The 19,312-nt window shown below is 45.6% G+C and overlaps 1 protein-coding gene across 11 annotated transcripts in view; it reads right to left on the bottom strand.

The window, feature by feature from the left end:
- LOC119229508 (band 4.1-like protein 1) overlaps nt 1–19,312 on the bottom strand; it is a 50,272-nt gene that overhangs the window by 17,897 nt on the left and 13,063 nt on the right. For all 11 annotated transcript variants that reach the window (XM_062563727.1, XM_037489927.2, XM_037489930.2 and 8 more), the window contains exons 2-4: nt 5,508–5,634; nt 4,760–4,927; nt 1,172–1,276 (exon numbers count right to left, since the gene is read on the bottom strand). In XM_062563727.1, coding sequence (XP_062419711.1) covers nt 1,172–1,276; nt 4,760–4,927; nt 5,508–5,546 — 312 coding nt within the window. In that variant the 5' untranslated portion in view covers nt 5,547–5,634. The remainder of the gene's footprint in view (nt 1–1,171; nt 1,277–4,759; nt 4,928–5,507; nt 5,635–19,312) is intronic.

The following is a 19,312-nucleotide window of genomic DNA, read 5'->3' as shown; positions in this document are numbered from 1 at the left end:
TGTCTTTGACGAGCCCGTTGTATTGATCCAAGCCGAAGCCTTACCTACAGTCAGAGAGAAGAAAATATTTGAACCCCGAGGCTGCAGACCTCCGTAACGGGCACCGCTAACTCGTCTGTGTGGGCCGGTATCCCCCTCAATCCAAAGCTCTGCCCTTAAGGCACGGACCAAGTCGCAACATGTGAGCAGACGAAGCATGTGCAGGCTGATGGCAGTGACAGAGCAAATGCTCCAGATGGCAAAAGGGACTTAATCTTCCCTCCCTTCCAAAGGCAGGAGGTTGCTCTGTTGTGCAATCGCATACTTGCCCCGAGGGAGGCCTGCATCAATCCAGAAACCCGCATTTGACAAAGAGCCCTAAAGTCCTCAACTACAACCAACAAGGTCAGTGTCGTAGATAATAAGGCGGGTCTTTCCCCCCGAAAAGAGAACACAAAAATCAGAAGGAAACGTATGCGGGTCTTCTACTTGAATTGTTAAAATGACTTGTGAGCAGATTGGTGTTTAATGTATGTATGCGTTCATCCAATGCAGAGATAATGAAACCCTTAGAGGACAGAACCACTGAACTAAAGACTCACAGCATTATATTAAAGTCAGTTTTTTGCTATTAGCGAGAGAGCCTGGATGACCTTAAAGTAAGTATGAGGCCTTTAATTGAAGAAATAACACAACAAATGTAGTGTTAAATTCATGAGAGGCAGAACTCACCAGGCTAAATACACACATGGAGTCTTGATGCCCCAGCTTTACTCTGCTCACAGGGCTCGTGTACGGAAGATAGCTTCAATTGCTTTCATATAGCAATTATTGTTTATATAGAGTAAATATAAGGTGGCTCTTTGGCTTCACTCAATGGTTTAAAGTTCCCATATATGCATTTTGGGATATTGTGGATGATGGTATCCCGAGCAGAAGATGTAGTGACCCATCTGGCTAAACGCTTAACGCTCACCATCCGCCCTGTCGGATTCATACGGAACATTTACTGGAGCTGCTTTGTCTCTAAGAGATTTCATACAACCTTCTTGTAAAGAGTAGGCGAGTCATGTTTCATCTTTACAACCCATTTTCCATTCATCTCTGGACAGAGAGTGAGTACCGATGGTTCAGTAATGTGTTTGTGCACTCAAACATCCCACGAGGTTACATAGGTACACAGTCCACTGACCTTCTGGGTGTCCGTGTCGGCAAAGGTCAGGGCAAAGTAGTCCTTCTCCAGCAGGTTGAGGTGCTCACACACCATGTCCATCAGGGTCTGTCCTTTCGAGTGTTTCTGCAGAGACAAAAAAAACATGTATGGTACAGCAGTGGTAAGGAAGGTCAACAAGAACAACGCAGAAGAAAACTTCTCTGCTGTGTTTCTGCAACAAAATCTGCTGGTGGTTGAAGTTTTATTTGTTAGTTATTGTAATCCATCCAATATTTCATTAGATAATTTACACTAAACATGATTGTGGACCACCCTATCCATATAGGTACTTTAAATGAGTTAGCAATGCCCGTTCCATTGATAATAGCAGTGCTTTCGAGATGTCCCATCCCGTTCTGTTACAGAATGGAAAAGACTTTAATTGGGTTAGCACACACGTCCCCCAGCTCGAAGGTCACAAGTTTAAAACCTGGTTAGCAAGACTCTAAATGGTTTTCATCCCGATGGGGTTTTGATATCTACAAAAGAGAATATCACTAATCTCATTTCAAGTAATTTAATTCCGCAGTACTTATTGATTGGTTTGAAATCTAATTCATATAAAGTTATTTACTGCACTAGCAGCCAAATTTGCTTGTTTCAACGCTCACGTCAAACTAGTTTTCTCTTTAATTTGATAATATTAATGAAATATTGATACTCTGTTCATTTTAGAACGAGGCAGATGTATTCTATGGTTCAGGCCTAACAATGAGCCACACACGTCTCTGGCTCTACACACACGCAGTGCCTCCCCCCTGCAGCTGGCTGTGGGGTGACAGAGAGATGGAGCAAGCCGTTGCCAGGGAAACAGATGCAGCTGTATCACTCTACTGTCTTGTTTCTTAACAACTTTCTTCTTATTTGAGGGGAAAGAATGCCGCAGCGCATCTTACCACGTGCGTGTTAGCTCTCGTCGTGTCGGTCCGTAGGTCCCTGACTGCGACATTTGTCAACGTAAAGTAAGAGTAATTAAATAGTTAAATGTACAATATGGAGCTCAGAGTTTCTAACTGACTGGAAGACCAAGAGAGAATGTTGCCAGAGTAACTAGACAACTAACCAGCATGAAACACCCAGAATAGCCCTGCTCTGCACATGGGGGCGGCCAGGCCTGACCATGCATCAGGCGGGTCGCTGCCCAGTGAGCAGAGCGGGGAAACGGATATGGACGTGGTGCCTACTCTCCTAACCCGAGGACCACGGCCAGGCTCAACCAAAGCCAGAGGCTTAATCAACCCACGAATGCGGCACCTCCTCCGGGGAGGAAGTGTGGCTTGTCCTCACTCACCACTGTCATTACCCACTTCTGGAAGCCACAAGGCAAGGTTCAGAACAAGAGCTTGCAGGACATTCCAGCATTCAAAGACAAGTGAGAGCAGGCCTGCCAATGACCTGGAGGGCTGATGCTCTCTCCAAACTTGAATGACACATTTGAAAGAAAACACAGGATTACAAGAGGCTGCTTTGTGCTTCCTTCACCTGCAATTACTGGCGGTGGTGCGAGGGTGGGCCTATACTTAGAGGGAGACACAACAGCTGGCATAAGCTAAATGCTAACTATTGTTGTGGTGGCGCTCAAAAAGACCCAACGGTATTTCTTACTGTTTTTTGCGCGGCTGAGAGAGAGCTTTGTCCAAGCGGAACCTTCCTCACACATTCACACACAGAAACTCTCCCTCGCCTGAACACCACAACACACACACAAAACAACACGTTTCATGCACCTGTGCATAAGTATCCTACGGGTGGCTCATAATAACATAATACTCCGCTATTTTCTCCTTGGTTGCGCCTGGCTGTGGCAGTGTAATAACAATCGATTTTACAGACGTCCTGGACAGTTTTATGCAGGATAATGGACGAGTACAAAGAAGATGTGCATGTGGGGAGATGTACTGTCAAAGATGAGGACAAAACTCTAAACTAACAAACAAAACACGCAGAAAGTCAACACGCTCAGACATTTTTACATTTGCAATTATACTGAGGGCAGTGGGCAACTCAACCTGATTAGAACACTAGTGTGAGAACACTCGTGGTGAGATGTTTTTCTTTCATACTTCCTGATTCCGTTCTGCAGCTATCTTGTCGAAGAATCAAGCCTCAGACTTTTAGCACATTGTTTCAAGCCAGGCGCAGCCACCTAGAAACTAGAAGCGTGCATTCATTGGTCGACTGACGAGTGAGCCTCACGACTGATGGCAAAACCTCCAGGAATTCACTGCAAGACTCAAGGAAGTCACACTATTTCAGGCGTTGTTTACCTCTGGCTGACATGCAGGCAGACAACTCGGACATCTCCCACTGCCAAGTAGCTTTTGTTGCCTTAAAGTAACCAAACATTAAGCATAAACAGGGCAGATGGTACAAGAAAAAATCTCATGGGCCACTTGTCACTGTTTTAATAAAAAAGCTTTTCCTCCTGAAAGTGGTTCCAGATTAGAGTACGTGACCTGGGGGCTATGGCCACGGCATTGATAGTACCAATTAGTTTTGGAATGCATCTGTTATATATATATTTTTTCGCCTTACCCAAACAACGCCAAATAGTCCGTGAAACAAGGAATATAAACTGTATTTCATTACTTATCTATCATCAGTAATCATGAATAGTTATTATATCTAACTTTAGTGCTTGTGTGTGTGCGCGGCATGGCGGCGCTGTCCCGGGTGCTGAAACACAGCAGAGGACCCTGACGGAGAGACGCAACAAAGCAAGCTCTTTTTTTATATAGTGGCATTGGATACAGTCCAAAAAAATTCTAATTAAATCTATTGTGTAGCAAACTAGTCTTTACTGTCCACGCTACAAATTATGTTAACGTGATTATTGCACATTTTGTGGTTTAAAAAGAAAAGGAAATTCTTAAATGTCCTCGTCCCACATTAATCAATTACGGTGACATCAAGTGTGAGGAATGTATGAACTATTTTTACACACCACCATGGGCACAGTGGTGCTCAAGCCGGATGGCCTCTCGGCGGTAACGGGGCCCAAGAGGCTTGGGGTGGAAGCCAGAGGGCTCAGTGAGGGTTCTCCTTTCTTCCTCTTTCCCTCTCTCTTAAGTGCACATTATGTCCCAGAGAGGATGATACAAATGGCCCTGAGTGAGGCCGCCTGAACCTTCTGCTGATGCAATTTCTGTAACATGCGCAGGACATCTCCATCCCATCAGATCAGGCTGAAGAGACGCAGAGGCAGGTCACCGGGCTGCGACATTTGGCTCCTGATTTGACTCCGTTATCTCGGGAGCAGGGGCGGCAGAGCAAGACGGACGCGTCGTGTCCTGCATTTTGATGTCTGGATAAGATTCTCAAAGAGTGGAAAGGAAATGATGCTGTTTATATTCACAGTCAAGTACCTGGAAAGGATTTTTACACCCAAATCCCGCAGAAGATACTCTTAGTTTAAAGTTTCACATGTTGCTGCAACACACAGAACACACGACTGCCCACAGAGGATGGAACAAAATCCAATCAAAGAACGCTGCCTTGCACGGGCTTGTTTAAAGCATGTCTATAAGCACATGTTACCACAAATTCTTTCTTTTTTGTCGCACTTACCTCAATTTCACCTTCAAACTCGGAGGAGTCCAGCAGGGTCATTTTGAAGGGGGCGGTTTTCAGTCGTTTGGAGCCTTTCTGGGGAGACTTGAGGTTCTTGTTTGGAGACGTCTTCTCTGACATGTCGTCCGTTTCTCTGGGTTCATCCAGATGCTTGGAGTTGTGTTCCTTAATATATGTATAAAAAGAGGAAGTCAAATGACACAGTTGTGCACACATGAGTGGATATCTGTAACGGTTTGAATACGTTGAAGAACTGCATCAGTATCGGGACAATGCATCAAGATTCATTTCACTCCAGTGGCCTGAGAGAAATTCAAGCGTGCAGATTCAGCATTAATCGATTTGTACATTCTGCTAAACTAATAGAAAAGCATAGCGTAAAATGTACATCTTTGCAGCTATGCCACTAACAACTGAATTACAGCAATGAATATAGTATCACATAGTATTCTTCAGATTTCAGATGCGTTGAATATCGATGTCAAATGTCATGTATGTACAGTATGTATAAAGAGGTTTTTCAATATGAAGAAATACTGTACATTACTGAACTCTATTTCTTTGTGTAATGATATTCAATCTCAGCAATGTTAAACACAACCAGAGTTGAACTTAGTTTAGGTTTAAGCTATTTTCTTCATTTAAAATTGGCTGCATCATATACAGAAACACATTTCTCACATAACAATAATAATAATTAGTCTTTATTATGAAGACAGACACACATTTAGAGTTGGACGCTGACCTGTTTGGCCATCTTGGCGTCCGAGGCGGAGTCCTGCATGCTCCCCTGCTGCTGGGAGGGCTTCTCTCTCGCTCTCTTCACCCCCGGACTCCGGGCCTGACTCTCTAGTCAGAAAAGTACCACCGATCTGATGAGGGGGACAACAAACCAAGGGTCTTAGAGCTCTTCATGTCAAACGCGTTAATGCATGTTCTCGTTCAGCCTCAGAAGAGCCAAGATGACAGCAGGAGCTGTAAAACCTTCTGAACACAAGTCACTTCACCCCAAAATAATAACGATGCGCTCGCCAGGATCACAATTTCATTACAAAATCTGAAAGCTACAGCTACTTCATGCAACACTGTTTCCACAGGAATAATTCACCTTGCCGGCGAAGACATTTACTTTAATTATAAAGACCTCACTGAGCCAGATAATGATCATCTATTTAAGCGAGACAAGCTCCAGCACTGGGGGGACGTTTACCAAAAAGGAATTAGTGAATTAGGCTGTGGGCCCGCCTGTCGGCTGCAGACATTCCTTCAGTCGCAAAGGTGTTCAGCCAAGAGTACTATCTTCCATGAGTGGGAATGCTTGTATGCAAGTCTTTATAGCTTACTACAACGCATTAAAGATGAAAGGTCTATCTACTGGGATCAGTCCATCAATTACATGATCAATGATCCTAAATCATCAACGCGGGATGTAAATATCCAAACACATCCCGCCTCCCTGAGCACTCAAACTGTGGATACGGCATTAAGCAGTGGCCCGTGTGCGTTTAAGTTAGGCTTACTTCAGGTGGACCAGCCTTAAAGGTTGTCACGAGATAAGACACTAGACCTTCAACCTCTTTTTGTTCAAAATAATTGATTGTTTCTTTAATAAATGTCTGGAAATGCCTGGCGGAAACTTGTTGCAAGCTGGTATAATGTATTATTGGACAGATAGTATATAATCATACAACGAATCAGAATTCCATCACAATGTACAAAAATGGTGATTTACATCCCTCGTAATATGTTGGTGTTAAATAACTCAAGGAAACAAATGTGTCGCTGATGTTGAAGCAGCCAGATGTGTCTGTTTGGGGAGGCGTGTACGGTATGTCTATGGTGTATGGTCGCGACCCACCAGTTGAGAAACACTGGTCTAAACAAAGCCTCACCACAAGGCATTCATTCAAGACTTTACCAGGGAGGCAAAATCATATTTTTTCTCATCAACAAATCCTCATTTACCTTCAAACCTTCAAACCAGGTAACGGCTTGTCTCCGTCTCCATCTACCTCACTGTAATCACAGCGTGTAACTTGTTTGCTGCCAAGATCAATAACTTTGTAGTGTCTCCGCTCATTGCCCCTTTTATGGATTTTATATCACTGCTGCCTCATCTATGATGATTTAAGCACTGTTCAATTCACAGCTCTACATTCTGCTTACATGATAATGAAGATCTTGAGTTGGGTTTTAGGAAGCAAAACCCTTTTTGAGTCCGATTCTGTTTGTAGTGTTCAGAAAAGTATTGTGTAACCATTAGAGTCATGTGTAACAAATAACATCACTCTCTGACAAGACTTGTTCACCACTTCTCACTGCATACTTAATGTCTTATGAGCTTACATGGGCTGGGTACTTTAATGTGCACTTGGTACGAATAAAATCACATGTGTGCATTTCATTGTTGTCTAATAACCGGCTTCTGTGCCTCCACCACGCAGGATCTTTCAATGTATGATTGCTGTATGTCTACGTGGGGAATTAAAAGCAAAGCCTCTGTGATTCTGAAGACACCAAAAGCTTAACATTCCCTGTGAGTGAATGATGAAGAAGGGTGAACTCGCCTCGATCAAGTTAATACAGTCTGTTGTCTACCACTTGTTCAAATTACTTTTAAATAGACTTGGTTTGTGACCCAGGATGCTTTTTTCAATTTCCCCCACAGATGAAAAATAAAAATGTTACCCTAGAACGCTTCTTTTGTGACCTTTTCTAAAAGGAAGACTAGACGCATAATGTGTGAACATATTCACAGCGGGTTCGGCTGAGGTTATTATAGAATAACGCCTGTGTGATACGCAGACAATACTCCAGAACCGTGTGCTCCATCCAAGGACTATGTGACCCTGGAGGGCTCTCTACCTCTCAAGCACACACTCACATCAAGGTAATGCACCTGGGGGAGGACTAGTGGATGACGACTAAAACAGGAACACAACCGGTTAATTAATTCTGCATGTTTGTGCAAATAACCACTATAGATGACAATGTTTAATAGATAGATAGATGAAATCATGGTTAAAAGAGAAGCAGCATTCTGGAGGTGCACTTGTACTGCGTCTGTGTATCTGTATGTGTGATTTATCTTCTTTAAAAAAGCCTCTTATGTTGTGTAATGTGTCCAAAATCAGTGAGCGTCTTCCTCTGTGCACCATACAGGTGCACGCCAAGTTCAACAGACGCCGATGCTCCCCCTCCTCCACCCCCCACACTTAACATCCATCTGGGTTACATGACACAATGCATTCACCTGCAGCCAGTCTGCGTGTTCATACCGGTCTCAGCTGCGACCAATCATCTGCAAAACCGCCCGATTAACCTTTCCCAAGCGTACCGCATACGATCCACATCATTCAATAATAGAAAAGACCTTCGTGGACGCACATGCACATAAAAGTGAGAGTACAAATCGAGTAATACAAAATTTGGTCCGTGGCAAATTGGGTGCCCTATTGAGACATCTCATGAAATGAGATTAATTGGCAGATTAATAGGGACGATGCCACAGAGTGAGGCAGTGGAGCCATGCAAACGCATTAATTTCCCGTGCAGGACCATTACACACAATTACCGGTCGAGGGGGAAGGGGGAAGGGGGGGGCACCTTCCAGTGGAGAAACACACCGTGTGTTTCGTTTTGTCGCACCACTCTGTGCAACACACCAGCAACGCCTGTCATTGATATCTGCCATAAATAATAACAATTCATCACAAAAGGGAGGCACCTTTTCTCTTTTCTCAGAGGGTTATGAAGCAAGCCGAGCCTCTTCTCCTTGTTTATGTGTCTGATCAGAAGTCAGCTTTAATCCAAGCGAGGCAAGCGGAGGGAGAACGAGAGCAGAGGAGAGAGGGAGGAACCACGCATGTCTGTGGAAGGGCACTGGCTCGGCTCCGGGAGGCAGTTGCCATGGAAACAGCATACGAGTACCCTCGTTTTTTTTCATCTCACCCGCCTGTCTCTCTTCAAAGGAGTGACAGGGGAAAGTGACGGACTAAACGAGGAGGGACATTGAGAGGCCAAAAAACAAAAGAGATTGAGGACGGATGGAAAAAGATGGCGGCGGTGGACTGGGTGGACTGGGTGGAGTGGGTTAGGGTACCGAGCTTCCAGCTGTCAAAGTTGCACCCCGGGCCCTTTGCCGCTTAATGCGTAGGATGCGTTGAATATTGATGTCCCATGTCATGCATGTATTTACCAGTTTGCATATGAAGGTTGGATGTCTTTGACGGAGGAAATGAGCTGCAGTGCCATTGCGACTCAAAGGAGGCGTCGAAGGCAGCTACCATCCAACAGGCGGCTTCCGGTCTGACATCTGAGCCCTGACCGGCACAGTCAGCGCTCCGCGGTCGACACACAACCCTAATTCCAACGCACACGTATGGCCGTAATCACATTTACCCATTAGCATGCACTGAGTGCCCAGTGCTGCTGGGAAATCACAAAGAGACCTAACCATGCAACAAAGAGAGACACAACACAACAGCTGCTACTGCGCATTAGCTTACTTAGCTCGGAGGTTATTTGTACGCGGGTTCTGACTGCCACTGTACACGTCAGGTATACAAACACGCTGGTATGACGCCGCTCAAATGGTCTTACACAAGTTTCATGAGTAAGTCACCTGAATCAATTATGAAACACCTTTGTGAATGACGTGTTGAGTTCTTCCTGTATGTACATTCTTATCATCTTTGCCCCTGGACAACAAGAGTTATGAAAGAACTTCGAAAACTGGTACTAATTCCTGATGACGTCTTTGTCTACCTCTACATTTCTATTTAAGACCGCTGACCTCGTAGTGCGGTTGGACATATAAGCATCTGCATTTGTACCGGGCGGTCATGTTGTCAACAACTCGGGGTCTTCTTCCTAGAAGGCAGCAGGTGAAGACCCTGCCAGTTCATGACCAGGGAAGGTTCATTGGGGGCGGGTCACGCAGGACAGACACTGCTCTCATTCACCCAATGGGCGATGGATTGATGGGAGATGAGGGCCCTGAGCGCAGCTCAGCCACCACGAATGCATGACTCCTCAAGTCTCACCCTCTCGCGCAGGGCCTCCGGAATCATCCCCGGGAGTGACGGAGAGGCTGGAAGAAAACAGGTTTCCTCTGTGCAGCTGGTGCAACAACACGTGCTCACCATGGTCTCGGGCGGACGGTGGGAATGCACAGCGGCTCAAAGATGAAAGCAGAAGCACAGTGGAATCAACCCGAGAGGCAGCAGGAGGAGAAAAAGGATGCATACTTTAAAAAAAGAGGAATAGTATAATAGTGTATTTGTTTTGGCGCGAGGCCTCCGCCGTGCCGCCAGTTAATGACTGACTGCCATACTGGTTGCACTTCCCAAACCAGATCCGGGAGGGTGCGGGGGGGACATCCTTTCCTGTCCCTGAGAACCATAATTACAGCTGTTGTCTTGGCTTTGGTGAAGTGTTGATGACACAAAAACAGAAACACAAACAGGTCAGTGGGGTTTCCATTCAGTCACTTTCCGTTTTCCCCGCCTGGATGAAACTACACACGCGAGTGTTTTTTATTTTACTTTGGTGTAGTAGGGTTCAAGGAAATTTGATGACAAAGGAAAAATAAGATTTGACGAGCGACAGTATTAATATCGGACCTATTTGCTGGCATAGCTCCCTTATCTTCCTATATCTCTTTTTTTGTTGGAATATTGGGTTCACAAGTTCCAACCTATAAGACAAACCACTCCTGACCCAATTCCCGGACAAAATATGCAGTTTGTTCTCTGTCAGATGTGACCAAGCTGATTGCGCCGCAGTTCCAGTCCTGCTCAATTAATCAATAAATCCACATCTCTCCAGCGGGGCTCGGCTGGTGACCCGAGACGCTTGAAGTTTTGCCTCAGCTCGGCGCACGCATTTAAGTCTAACGCCCCGTTTCCCTCTCGCTTTGAAGAAGAAAACACACACGCACACACACGCACACACACGCGGCACATTCACACTTTCCCTTTGATTTCCCTCTGCATTAAGACTGTATTCATTTATTTTTCTTTTTGTTCTCATCTTTAACAAGTAATTTTCTGTATGTGTCTTATTTTCAAACTCCTTTTTTTCGCACTGTTCTTTGTTCTTTGTCTTCATGTTTATTTTACATGCAGGAATAAGTCCCGCTGCCTCTTGGTGGGTGTGTAAAGCAGGCCGTGTTAGTTAACAGCTCAGGCCAGAGGCGTGAATCTAACCTCACAATTCACCCTAAAACAATTCAAACGATACTCAATGTATCACGTCCTCACGCCGACTTCGCCGACTTCTTGTGTGTGTTGATACAAAAATAATAGTTTTAATAAATCCTTAAAAATGCCTTTATTTTTTTGAAAATGTTCATAAAAATCTGACTACAGAAGTCTGTAATATGAAATAGTTGCATCTCATCTGTTTGACCCACCTCAGTAAGTTAACATTGCAAAAGGAAAACAGAAAACCTAGAGGTACATTGATGTGCACAGTATTCTACAGGAAGTAAAGTTTTCACATAGCAGCTGTAAGGCAAAAACAAACATGACCGTTGGGTTCATGTCCTGTTTTATTTTGTAGTTTCATGCCACTTGCGTCCCTGGGTTAACTTCACTTCCTGCCTTGTCCTGTCATCCCCTGTGATTGTCTGCAATGGTTGTTTCCACCTGTGTCCAATCACCTTCCCTGTGTATTTAAGCCCTGTGAGTCTCTGGTCTCGTGACGTGTCATTGTGGTTTGTACACGGCTGTAGTCGATAGTAGTCATGTGATGTCATTTCATGTTGTGTGATAACCGTGTGTCTTGTTAGTCTCTGGTCCCCGCCCCGTCTGTTTTTCCTCCCCTCGGCTTTTTGCATTTTGAATTTTTTTTTTCAATTTTTTGACCATTCAAGTCAAAACTCCACGCCCGAGTCCTCCTTCCTGCCTCTGCCTAACACAGCCAAATGTTGCCCTCTTACTAAAGCAACACTTCTCTGTTTCGTCACTACGAGTGATCCGTCTCAGGTTACAAACTGTCTTTTGACCTTTTGTCAACTCTTGAAAGGAAGCATTTAGAACTGTGACTGTATTCCTTTGATAACATCAAGAGTTCTGAATAGTCGCGATCCACCGATCACAATGATGTTACACACAGCTGGCCTTTATTTACCAATGACACAACAGCATAGAGGCATCCATTGGGGAGACAGAAGTGAGATAAATACGGAGGAGAGACACCTGATTTTATTCCTTTGTCTGGTCTGATCTGCATTCTTTTAACCGGAGCCTCGTTCAACAAGGTGTCGCATTCATGACACAATCAAGGTCGACCTGTGACAACATTTTTCCCACTTATCTCACAAAGACCGCCGGCGCCAATTTCTGGGGCCGAGACAAGAGAGCAACAACGTTTCAACGCTGGCCACGGACACGCCGGACTGAGTTCAACTTGCATGCGCAGTTCATCAGATGAGCGCCGTCCTGTGTGGGAATAAATCCAGAGAGAACGAGGCCACAAGCCCCGGATACCCAACGCGGGAAGTAGATCACTCAGCTGGCGCTTGTCCTTTAGAAGTCGGAGCGAACGCCATGGATCATCTGGGAAGATGGTGGGTGTCAAGAGAGAATTGAACACAGCAGGGCTCATCTCCTCAAAGGTCGCCTCGAGTTGTAATCACAGTCTTTGAGTGTATTTATATTCAGGCGGATCAAGCTGGATCAGCTGGCGACACACAGGACGCATTGTTGGGATTCCCATGAGCGGGCCTGGAGCATTTGGTTTTTTATTTATTTTTGAATCCCATCGAATTTGGCATCAGTGCAGAATTTCTCGGGATTTGTCAAAACCTCAACATATAACAGAGAGAACAATTGTTCAGAGAAAAGTGAGCTAGAGGTTGCGTTTAAATGCAAATAAAAAAGCTGTTTCTATGAATTCCAATGCCAAGTGGGTGTGCTGGACGCATGCTATATGTCGGAACAAATGGCCCTCCTGCCGTCCCCGTCCGCATGCCGCTGCCGGGCCTGCTGCCGGCTGATGGACTGCCTGAAGCCGAGAGCAGGTGCAGCGGCCCTCGGCGTGTCAGGGTTTTGTTTGCTTCGCCTTTGAGGACAGAGGACACTCTGCAGAACTCACACGTGCAAGGAGGAGGAGAACCAAAGCCACGCTACGGCCGTCTGAGGCTGTGGCGCACTCTCGCGAAATGCTGCGCGCCGAGGACAGATGATAAATTACCCGGATTGATCTACGGCCGCGAGCGACTGTTTCACACCGAAAAATAACGGCGCCAACGGAGCCCTCAAGCATCGCCCAGCATCCCGGCCGTGTGCAAATTTGAAGCTTGGCGCTCGCTGCCCGGTTCCCCCCCCCCGTGAGTAGGTGGCACGGGGCCACGCCATATGGCGTGCAACGCGGGGGGGCGGCAGTACTCCACGGGAGGGCTGAGCCGCAGGACAGAAGGATCCCGTCCGTTGGACTAATTAATGTGCCTGTGATCGGGGAGGTTTTCTTGACAAACCGAGCCGCTCAAACCAGCAAAGAAGAAGAAAGCGTCGTGCTCCACGCGAGGGACAGATGGCGCTTTGTGATCCCGACTGCAGATGAAGGCGCAAGGTCAAGAAAGAGGCGTGTTTGCGGCATTTTATCTCTCTGTATTTCTCTCTCCGTTTATTCCCCTCCGACGGCCTTTTGTGATCTGGTAGGCCGGGAATAATAAGCAGCTAGCGTGTTATCTGCTTACAGCTCAATTATAGCGCGCCGATAAAGCTGCACGGATCCAAGCAGGTGCAACCCGGAGCTCCATAATAGCAGCCAAAGTCTTCATGTAATTATCATGTACGGAAAAAGGAAAAGCGAAAAAGCATCTGGAAGTCAGGTCCAATAATTATAGCATTTATAACATGGTTGTATGGATTGGGGCTTTGTTCCTTTTTCCAATGGTCATTTTAGAACAGGTAGAGGACACAAACTCCTGCGTCTCAGCAGAAGCAAAGTCACCCTTTATTCGGTTTCTTATGGATGTAGTGAATACTGCACTGATGTTTGCTTTGTAACCTTTCCAAAATATTAACTAGAAATGAAATAAATAACAACGACTAATTAATCTGGAAAATTGTATATGCATTTTTTAATTACCTAATGGACTGCAAACGCGGCGGATGAAACAGATGTGAGTAGATTTATTATATTTTTCACAGCCAGATGTGAGATATCTCATATGCTTTGGGCTTTATTCTTTTTTTCTACACAAATCTAAATGTCAGCAGACAGAAGAGTGAGCGCAGCACAGGCGCCATCCACTGAATCAATTAACTGGAAATGAATGACACGTGTGTCGAAAGGTAAAACGTGCAATTACACCAACTGACAAAACAATATTTCATAACATTTTATAAACGCTGGGGGTTTGTGTGTTAAAATGAAACTTCGCCGCTATCACTGCACTCTCAGAATAAGACATTGTGATTTGCAGCGGGCCACATTAAAGCTAGTCTGGCTCCAGCGTATCAACAGTATCTCCACCCTCCCGCTGCTATGATTTAACTTTAACAAATATTGAGTGGGGAAACATGGAGGGGCTTTTTTCAAGTGAGATCAATGAAGTGACGATGATCACAATGGTCACTGATTGACTCCTTTATCAAAATCATGTCAGTTCTTTTGGCTGCACTGTAAACAGATGCACCTGTGCCGGGTGGCCGTTACATAAGTCTGCCCCGGTTACCACGGTAACTACTTTGGATGCCAAATCAACCAGCAACTTGAATACAGCATAATGTATATACTCAACAATTTTGGAGAGTGATCCCAAACAATCTGCCACCATCATGCACAATTTAAAATTAAATAAAAAAGGCAATACATAACGCTATAACAATGTGACGGCTTATAATTTCAAAGTTTTCTTAGCAGTACGTGTTGCAGCACTCACAATACCTTACCAAACTTTATATTCGGGATGACTTCACCGCTCTCAGGGCTGCAAACCCCTCTGACACAGACGCATGAAAGCCCAGCATCATCTCTACACCACTCTGCTGTGGGAGAGCGACATGCAATTTGCCAAGAAAAGAACCTTTTCCAGAATGGTGTTTCAGCAAGTGATCCATCTGAGTTCCATCCACAGAAAGCAGCAGATATGATGACACACGGGGGACTTGTGTGTTTTAGCGTACCTGCTTGATGATGGCATACTGCTGATTCTGACCTCTCAAAGTGTCCTCTGCGGCACTGCTCCACATCTGTGGTCCGATCTGCCGGCGGGTAGCTCAGCATTGATGCCCCAAGAGGACAGACGCTATCGATGCAGACGCTAGTATCTGATCCCTGGACTGACCTTCCTTTTGACACCACTCAAAATCGAATGTTGCAAACTATATGAATCTCGATCAGTGTGAAAAACCTGGAAGCCATCGTTACTTTATGCAGGAAAACATGCCGTGGGAGAATTTTGAATACCTTATTTTAGTGAAATGATGGGGCTATTATCTGACAATCCCACTTTCTCTTTTGGAAATACCAAACTTTCTGGTTCACGCTAACAGGAATAAATGCAAACTAATTTGGGGAAATATATGAAGGGGCCTTGTTGGATTCAAGGGTGTTGTGTCAATTTTTAGTTTCAGGTGATTGAACAATAATGAAACATCCCCCCTAAATACTAAACTTAATACTGGAATTTTAAATGACCAAAAATAATTAACAAACAACAAACAAACAAGAGTGTTTAACCAGTAATCAGTACCGGTCGGGCAGAAAGGACACTTCACTCACTGATGTAAGTAGTCAAGATTAGAAAGTGTCCCATAGTTGCAAGAGCCCAAGCAGAGACTCTCATGAAGCTCCATTATAACTAAATTATTTACAACAAGACAAAAATCCAGCAAGTTGTAGAGATGAATCCCAAACTTTTTTTCCTCATAAAACCTCTCAAATGAAGAATGTGCCGGTATCCATCGTGACGATGTGAGACGAGCAGGACAGCAGACATGTGGCCCGTGGGGGGGGGCAGCAGAGCGTTTTTCACTCCTCGGTGTTGAACTCAAACTGCTGCTCGTTTAGAGACTTTTTCAGCCCGAGACTCCCGGCCGCGCTGACCTCAGAGCAGCGGTCAGCCCACTCAGGAACGAGGCCTCTGAGTGGGTTCTGACTAAAGTTACACTGTGATGAATCAAATGAAATTTCGGTTTCTCAAAGACCGTTTGATCGAGGATGAAAGCTAATAATTACAAGAGAAGGACTGAACAGTGTGAAAAAAAGATTTCAAAAAGTGGTGAAAAACATGTTTTGATTTGAAATCCATCCTGTGAATAGTGTGCTCTCCAGTTTGAAATATTAAAAACAAACCCTGTGTGATTAAAACTGACTTCTTAAAAGACCCTTCCTTAAAAAGGCACCAATTTACTCCTGCAAGTACAACACAATGCCTGAGTCAGTGACAGTTGACCCTTTGGCTCGTGCTCTAAGCAGAGAGAAGCGACGCTGCTCTCATTGACCCCTGCGGTCTGCGCTGTTGGGACCGTCACACAAGTCCAATGCTCCATGCATGGCCGTCAAAGCCGAGTCCTCAGACACGTGTTGTTCTGCACTGAGCCTGCACCGCTGCGTCCCACGCTGCTGCATCGGCCGGTAAACATTCCAAACGGCTGACCCGCTTACACAATGTGAGGAGCTATTTGACCAGAGTTCACACTGGGACACCCACTAGACCCCCCTCTGCCTCTGTGAAAATGCATTCCTACAGGGGAGTGACACACACACACACACAGAGCCAGCACGGACAGCAGATCACCACAGCCATGTTCTCAGGCTACAACAACTTTATTCTGATTTCTGTTATTTTCAGAAAACACAAACACGGCAGCGTGGGCCCACATACTTAAACTTACATGACCTTGTTGATGAAGATTACACACACACAGACACACGCACACACACACACATCAGCTGCTGCATTGTGTTTATACGTAGGCCCGAATCCAATCCCCGCTATCCTCCCACTAAGGGCATGCCAAGAGCCACTGCGGCACAGGGAACTCACTGCATCAGTCTGCACGTGTGTGCACACGTGTGTGTGTGTGTGTGTGTGTGTTGGGGGTGCAGGTGTGTTTACTTGAAAAGCTGCCATGTCTTTAATTCTGCAGAGTGAAAATTCCAGCATGAAATAACAATTAAGGAGGATTTGCACTCATGTGTTGCACAGCGATGAAGCGTGGTGGAGTTATGTCCAGCTAAGCTGGGAGAAGGAAGTCGCTCTCCCTCTGTGTGTGTTCTTCCTGTTGTGTACACGTAACCAGGCCTTCCACGCGTGCCTTTAGTGCATTTGAGCGAGTAAACGCCGTCAGCCCAGCGCGCGCTGTTGTGTTTGTTAGCGCTGTTAGCACAGTTAGCTGCAAGCCCTCAGCCCACGTTGAGAGTCCGGTTATTGATCTTGTGTTGAGAATACTGTGTCAACATTAAGAGTTTACACAACACACTCCCCTTTGAGCCTGTTGGGACTTTGACCCCATGCATAATGCATGTATTTCAGCAAGCAGATGGATGACACATAGCTTGTGCTTTATAGTCACAGTGTATTCAGTATCGTAGACCGTGCACACACGTCTATGGGTAACATGCACGTTTAGCCGCGCCAACACACACATACAGAAACACACACACACACACAACTCTGCTTTGGGCTTGTGCCTACTGAAGCAAAAAATCACACTCGTTGTATTAGGCTGACCTGAAGGTGGGTGTCAGGGTGGACTCTGTCTTTAATTCCAAGCCTGACACGTGTGTGTGTGTGTGTGTGTGTGTGTGTGTGTGTCTCTCCTTATTCTTCCCCGGCACTCTGTCACCTCAGAGAGCCTCACAGATCGATAGAAAACAGCATTTCCCATAATCTGCTGTTTAATATGCTTGTCCCAGGCCTCGGGGTATAAATGGTCCCTTCAGTAAAAACCTTGCATTTATAAAATCTATCAATCTGTGCACAACAAGGGCTGACCTGGAATAATTGAGGAGAGGGGGAAGGGGCTGAGAGCCGCAGGCAAGTTACCCGCGATTCCTCTCGACCTCAAAAACCCTCCAAATGATCTACGCAAGGAAATGTAAAAGATTTCTCTCGTCGTGATGACGCCACTAACCGATGCTCAAGAGCCTTGTGTGTGTGTGTGTGTGTGTGTCATTGGGAGCTATTAGAGGATATTCTTATGAGGATATGCTTATGATTCCCTTCCTTATTCCACCCTGGTGAATAATGCATTCCTCTAGTTACAGGCAACTTCTGTGTCCTCCTTAAGACACGAACAGCCTCCCTGTGACACCTCCAAAGAACGCTGGAAGGAGAAGAAAAAAGGGCTGTGCTCTCACCAAAGCTTTGAGATTCATACAAAATATTGCTGTTCATCTTCATTTTTACGATGCAACACACATCAGATTCATGGACCATCAGTGAGGTTTTAAAAGAATATGCTGTATGCACACGCATATGAAAGATTTAACACAATTATGACAAAGAACGAGAATGTTAGTTTGACCAATCTCGCAACCAGATCATTTTGATACGATTCGAAGCACATCCTCCATCTATAAGCTGAAGAAGCAAATGCGCGTCTGAATTCACCCCGAACCCTGGAAGCCTCCCAGTCGAATGTCTGGCGGTTAATATGTTCAGCAGCTAGTGGAAATGCGGTGTAGATGTTGTATTTCACGGGTTTGGGGTGAGAACACGGTGGTGGAGCGCGGCCGCACGCTGGCGTGGTCTTTAACCGCGTGCACACTCTGTCTCCATTAGCCCCACTGACGCAGCAGCAGACGAGAGAACTGTGAGTCGGCCGAACTCGTACGAACGAAGCGCCTTTCAATCCTCTCCCCTGTCGCCCGACGGCTGGCAGACTGCCGCCTTGAAATGAGAGAGGCCGAGTGTGCGGAGCCAGCACTCTGTAGGTAAATGGGCTATCTGTCCTGTCAGTGGGAACAACTGAGGGACTAGTGGCTAAACACACACACACACAGACACAGACACACAAACATAAGTCCTTTGCAGCTACAACAACGCTGCTCCTTGGGTATTTGTTGGGGATTATTGAGGTGGAGCTTCCTTGCAACGGAAACACAACGAGCTGTGCTTCACAACGTAAAAGCACAGGCCTCGTTGTACAATAACCAGAATTTCATCAATGCTACGATAGCAAACTGTAAAAACTCGATTTGATCTACTAACAGATAGCGCTCCGCTAGCTCAAGTCGACTCCCCGAGGCCTGGAGGTGACTGTGAGCGGACTGGAGCGGTTAAAAGGATCTCACACTAACAGCAACAACAAGGATACAACAGAGGCAAAGGAATCGACAACTTGCCAGCACTTTGAGATCAAAGAGGGTTAAGAAACCGAGCGATCTCACTTCCACAGCCAACAAAGAAGGACCAGAGGAAAGCAATGATGTCAACAACCACATTGCTCTTAACTCTTCTTCTTCTGGCACCCAGAGGTGTCATCTGACGTGACAATAGTTCAAAGATAATTTACAAACCCAGCGACACGGAGCAGCCGGATGAATCTAAATCCAGTATTTACTCTCCCTTGATCTCAGGATCAAATA

The sequence above is a fragment of the Pungitius pungitius genome, chromosome 8, assembly GCF_949316345.1.
Source record: "Pungitius pungitius chromosome 8, fPunPun2.1, whole genome shotgun sequence".
Classification (NCBI taxonomy): domain Eukaryota; kingdom Metazoa; phylum Chordata; class Actinopteri; order Perciformes; family Gasterosteidae; genus Pungitius; species Pungitius pungitius.
The sequence above is the reverse complement of the archived record's forward strand: the minus strand, read 5'-3'. Positions and strand labels throughout refer to the sequence as shown.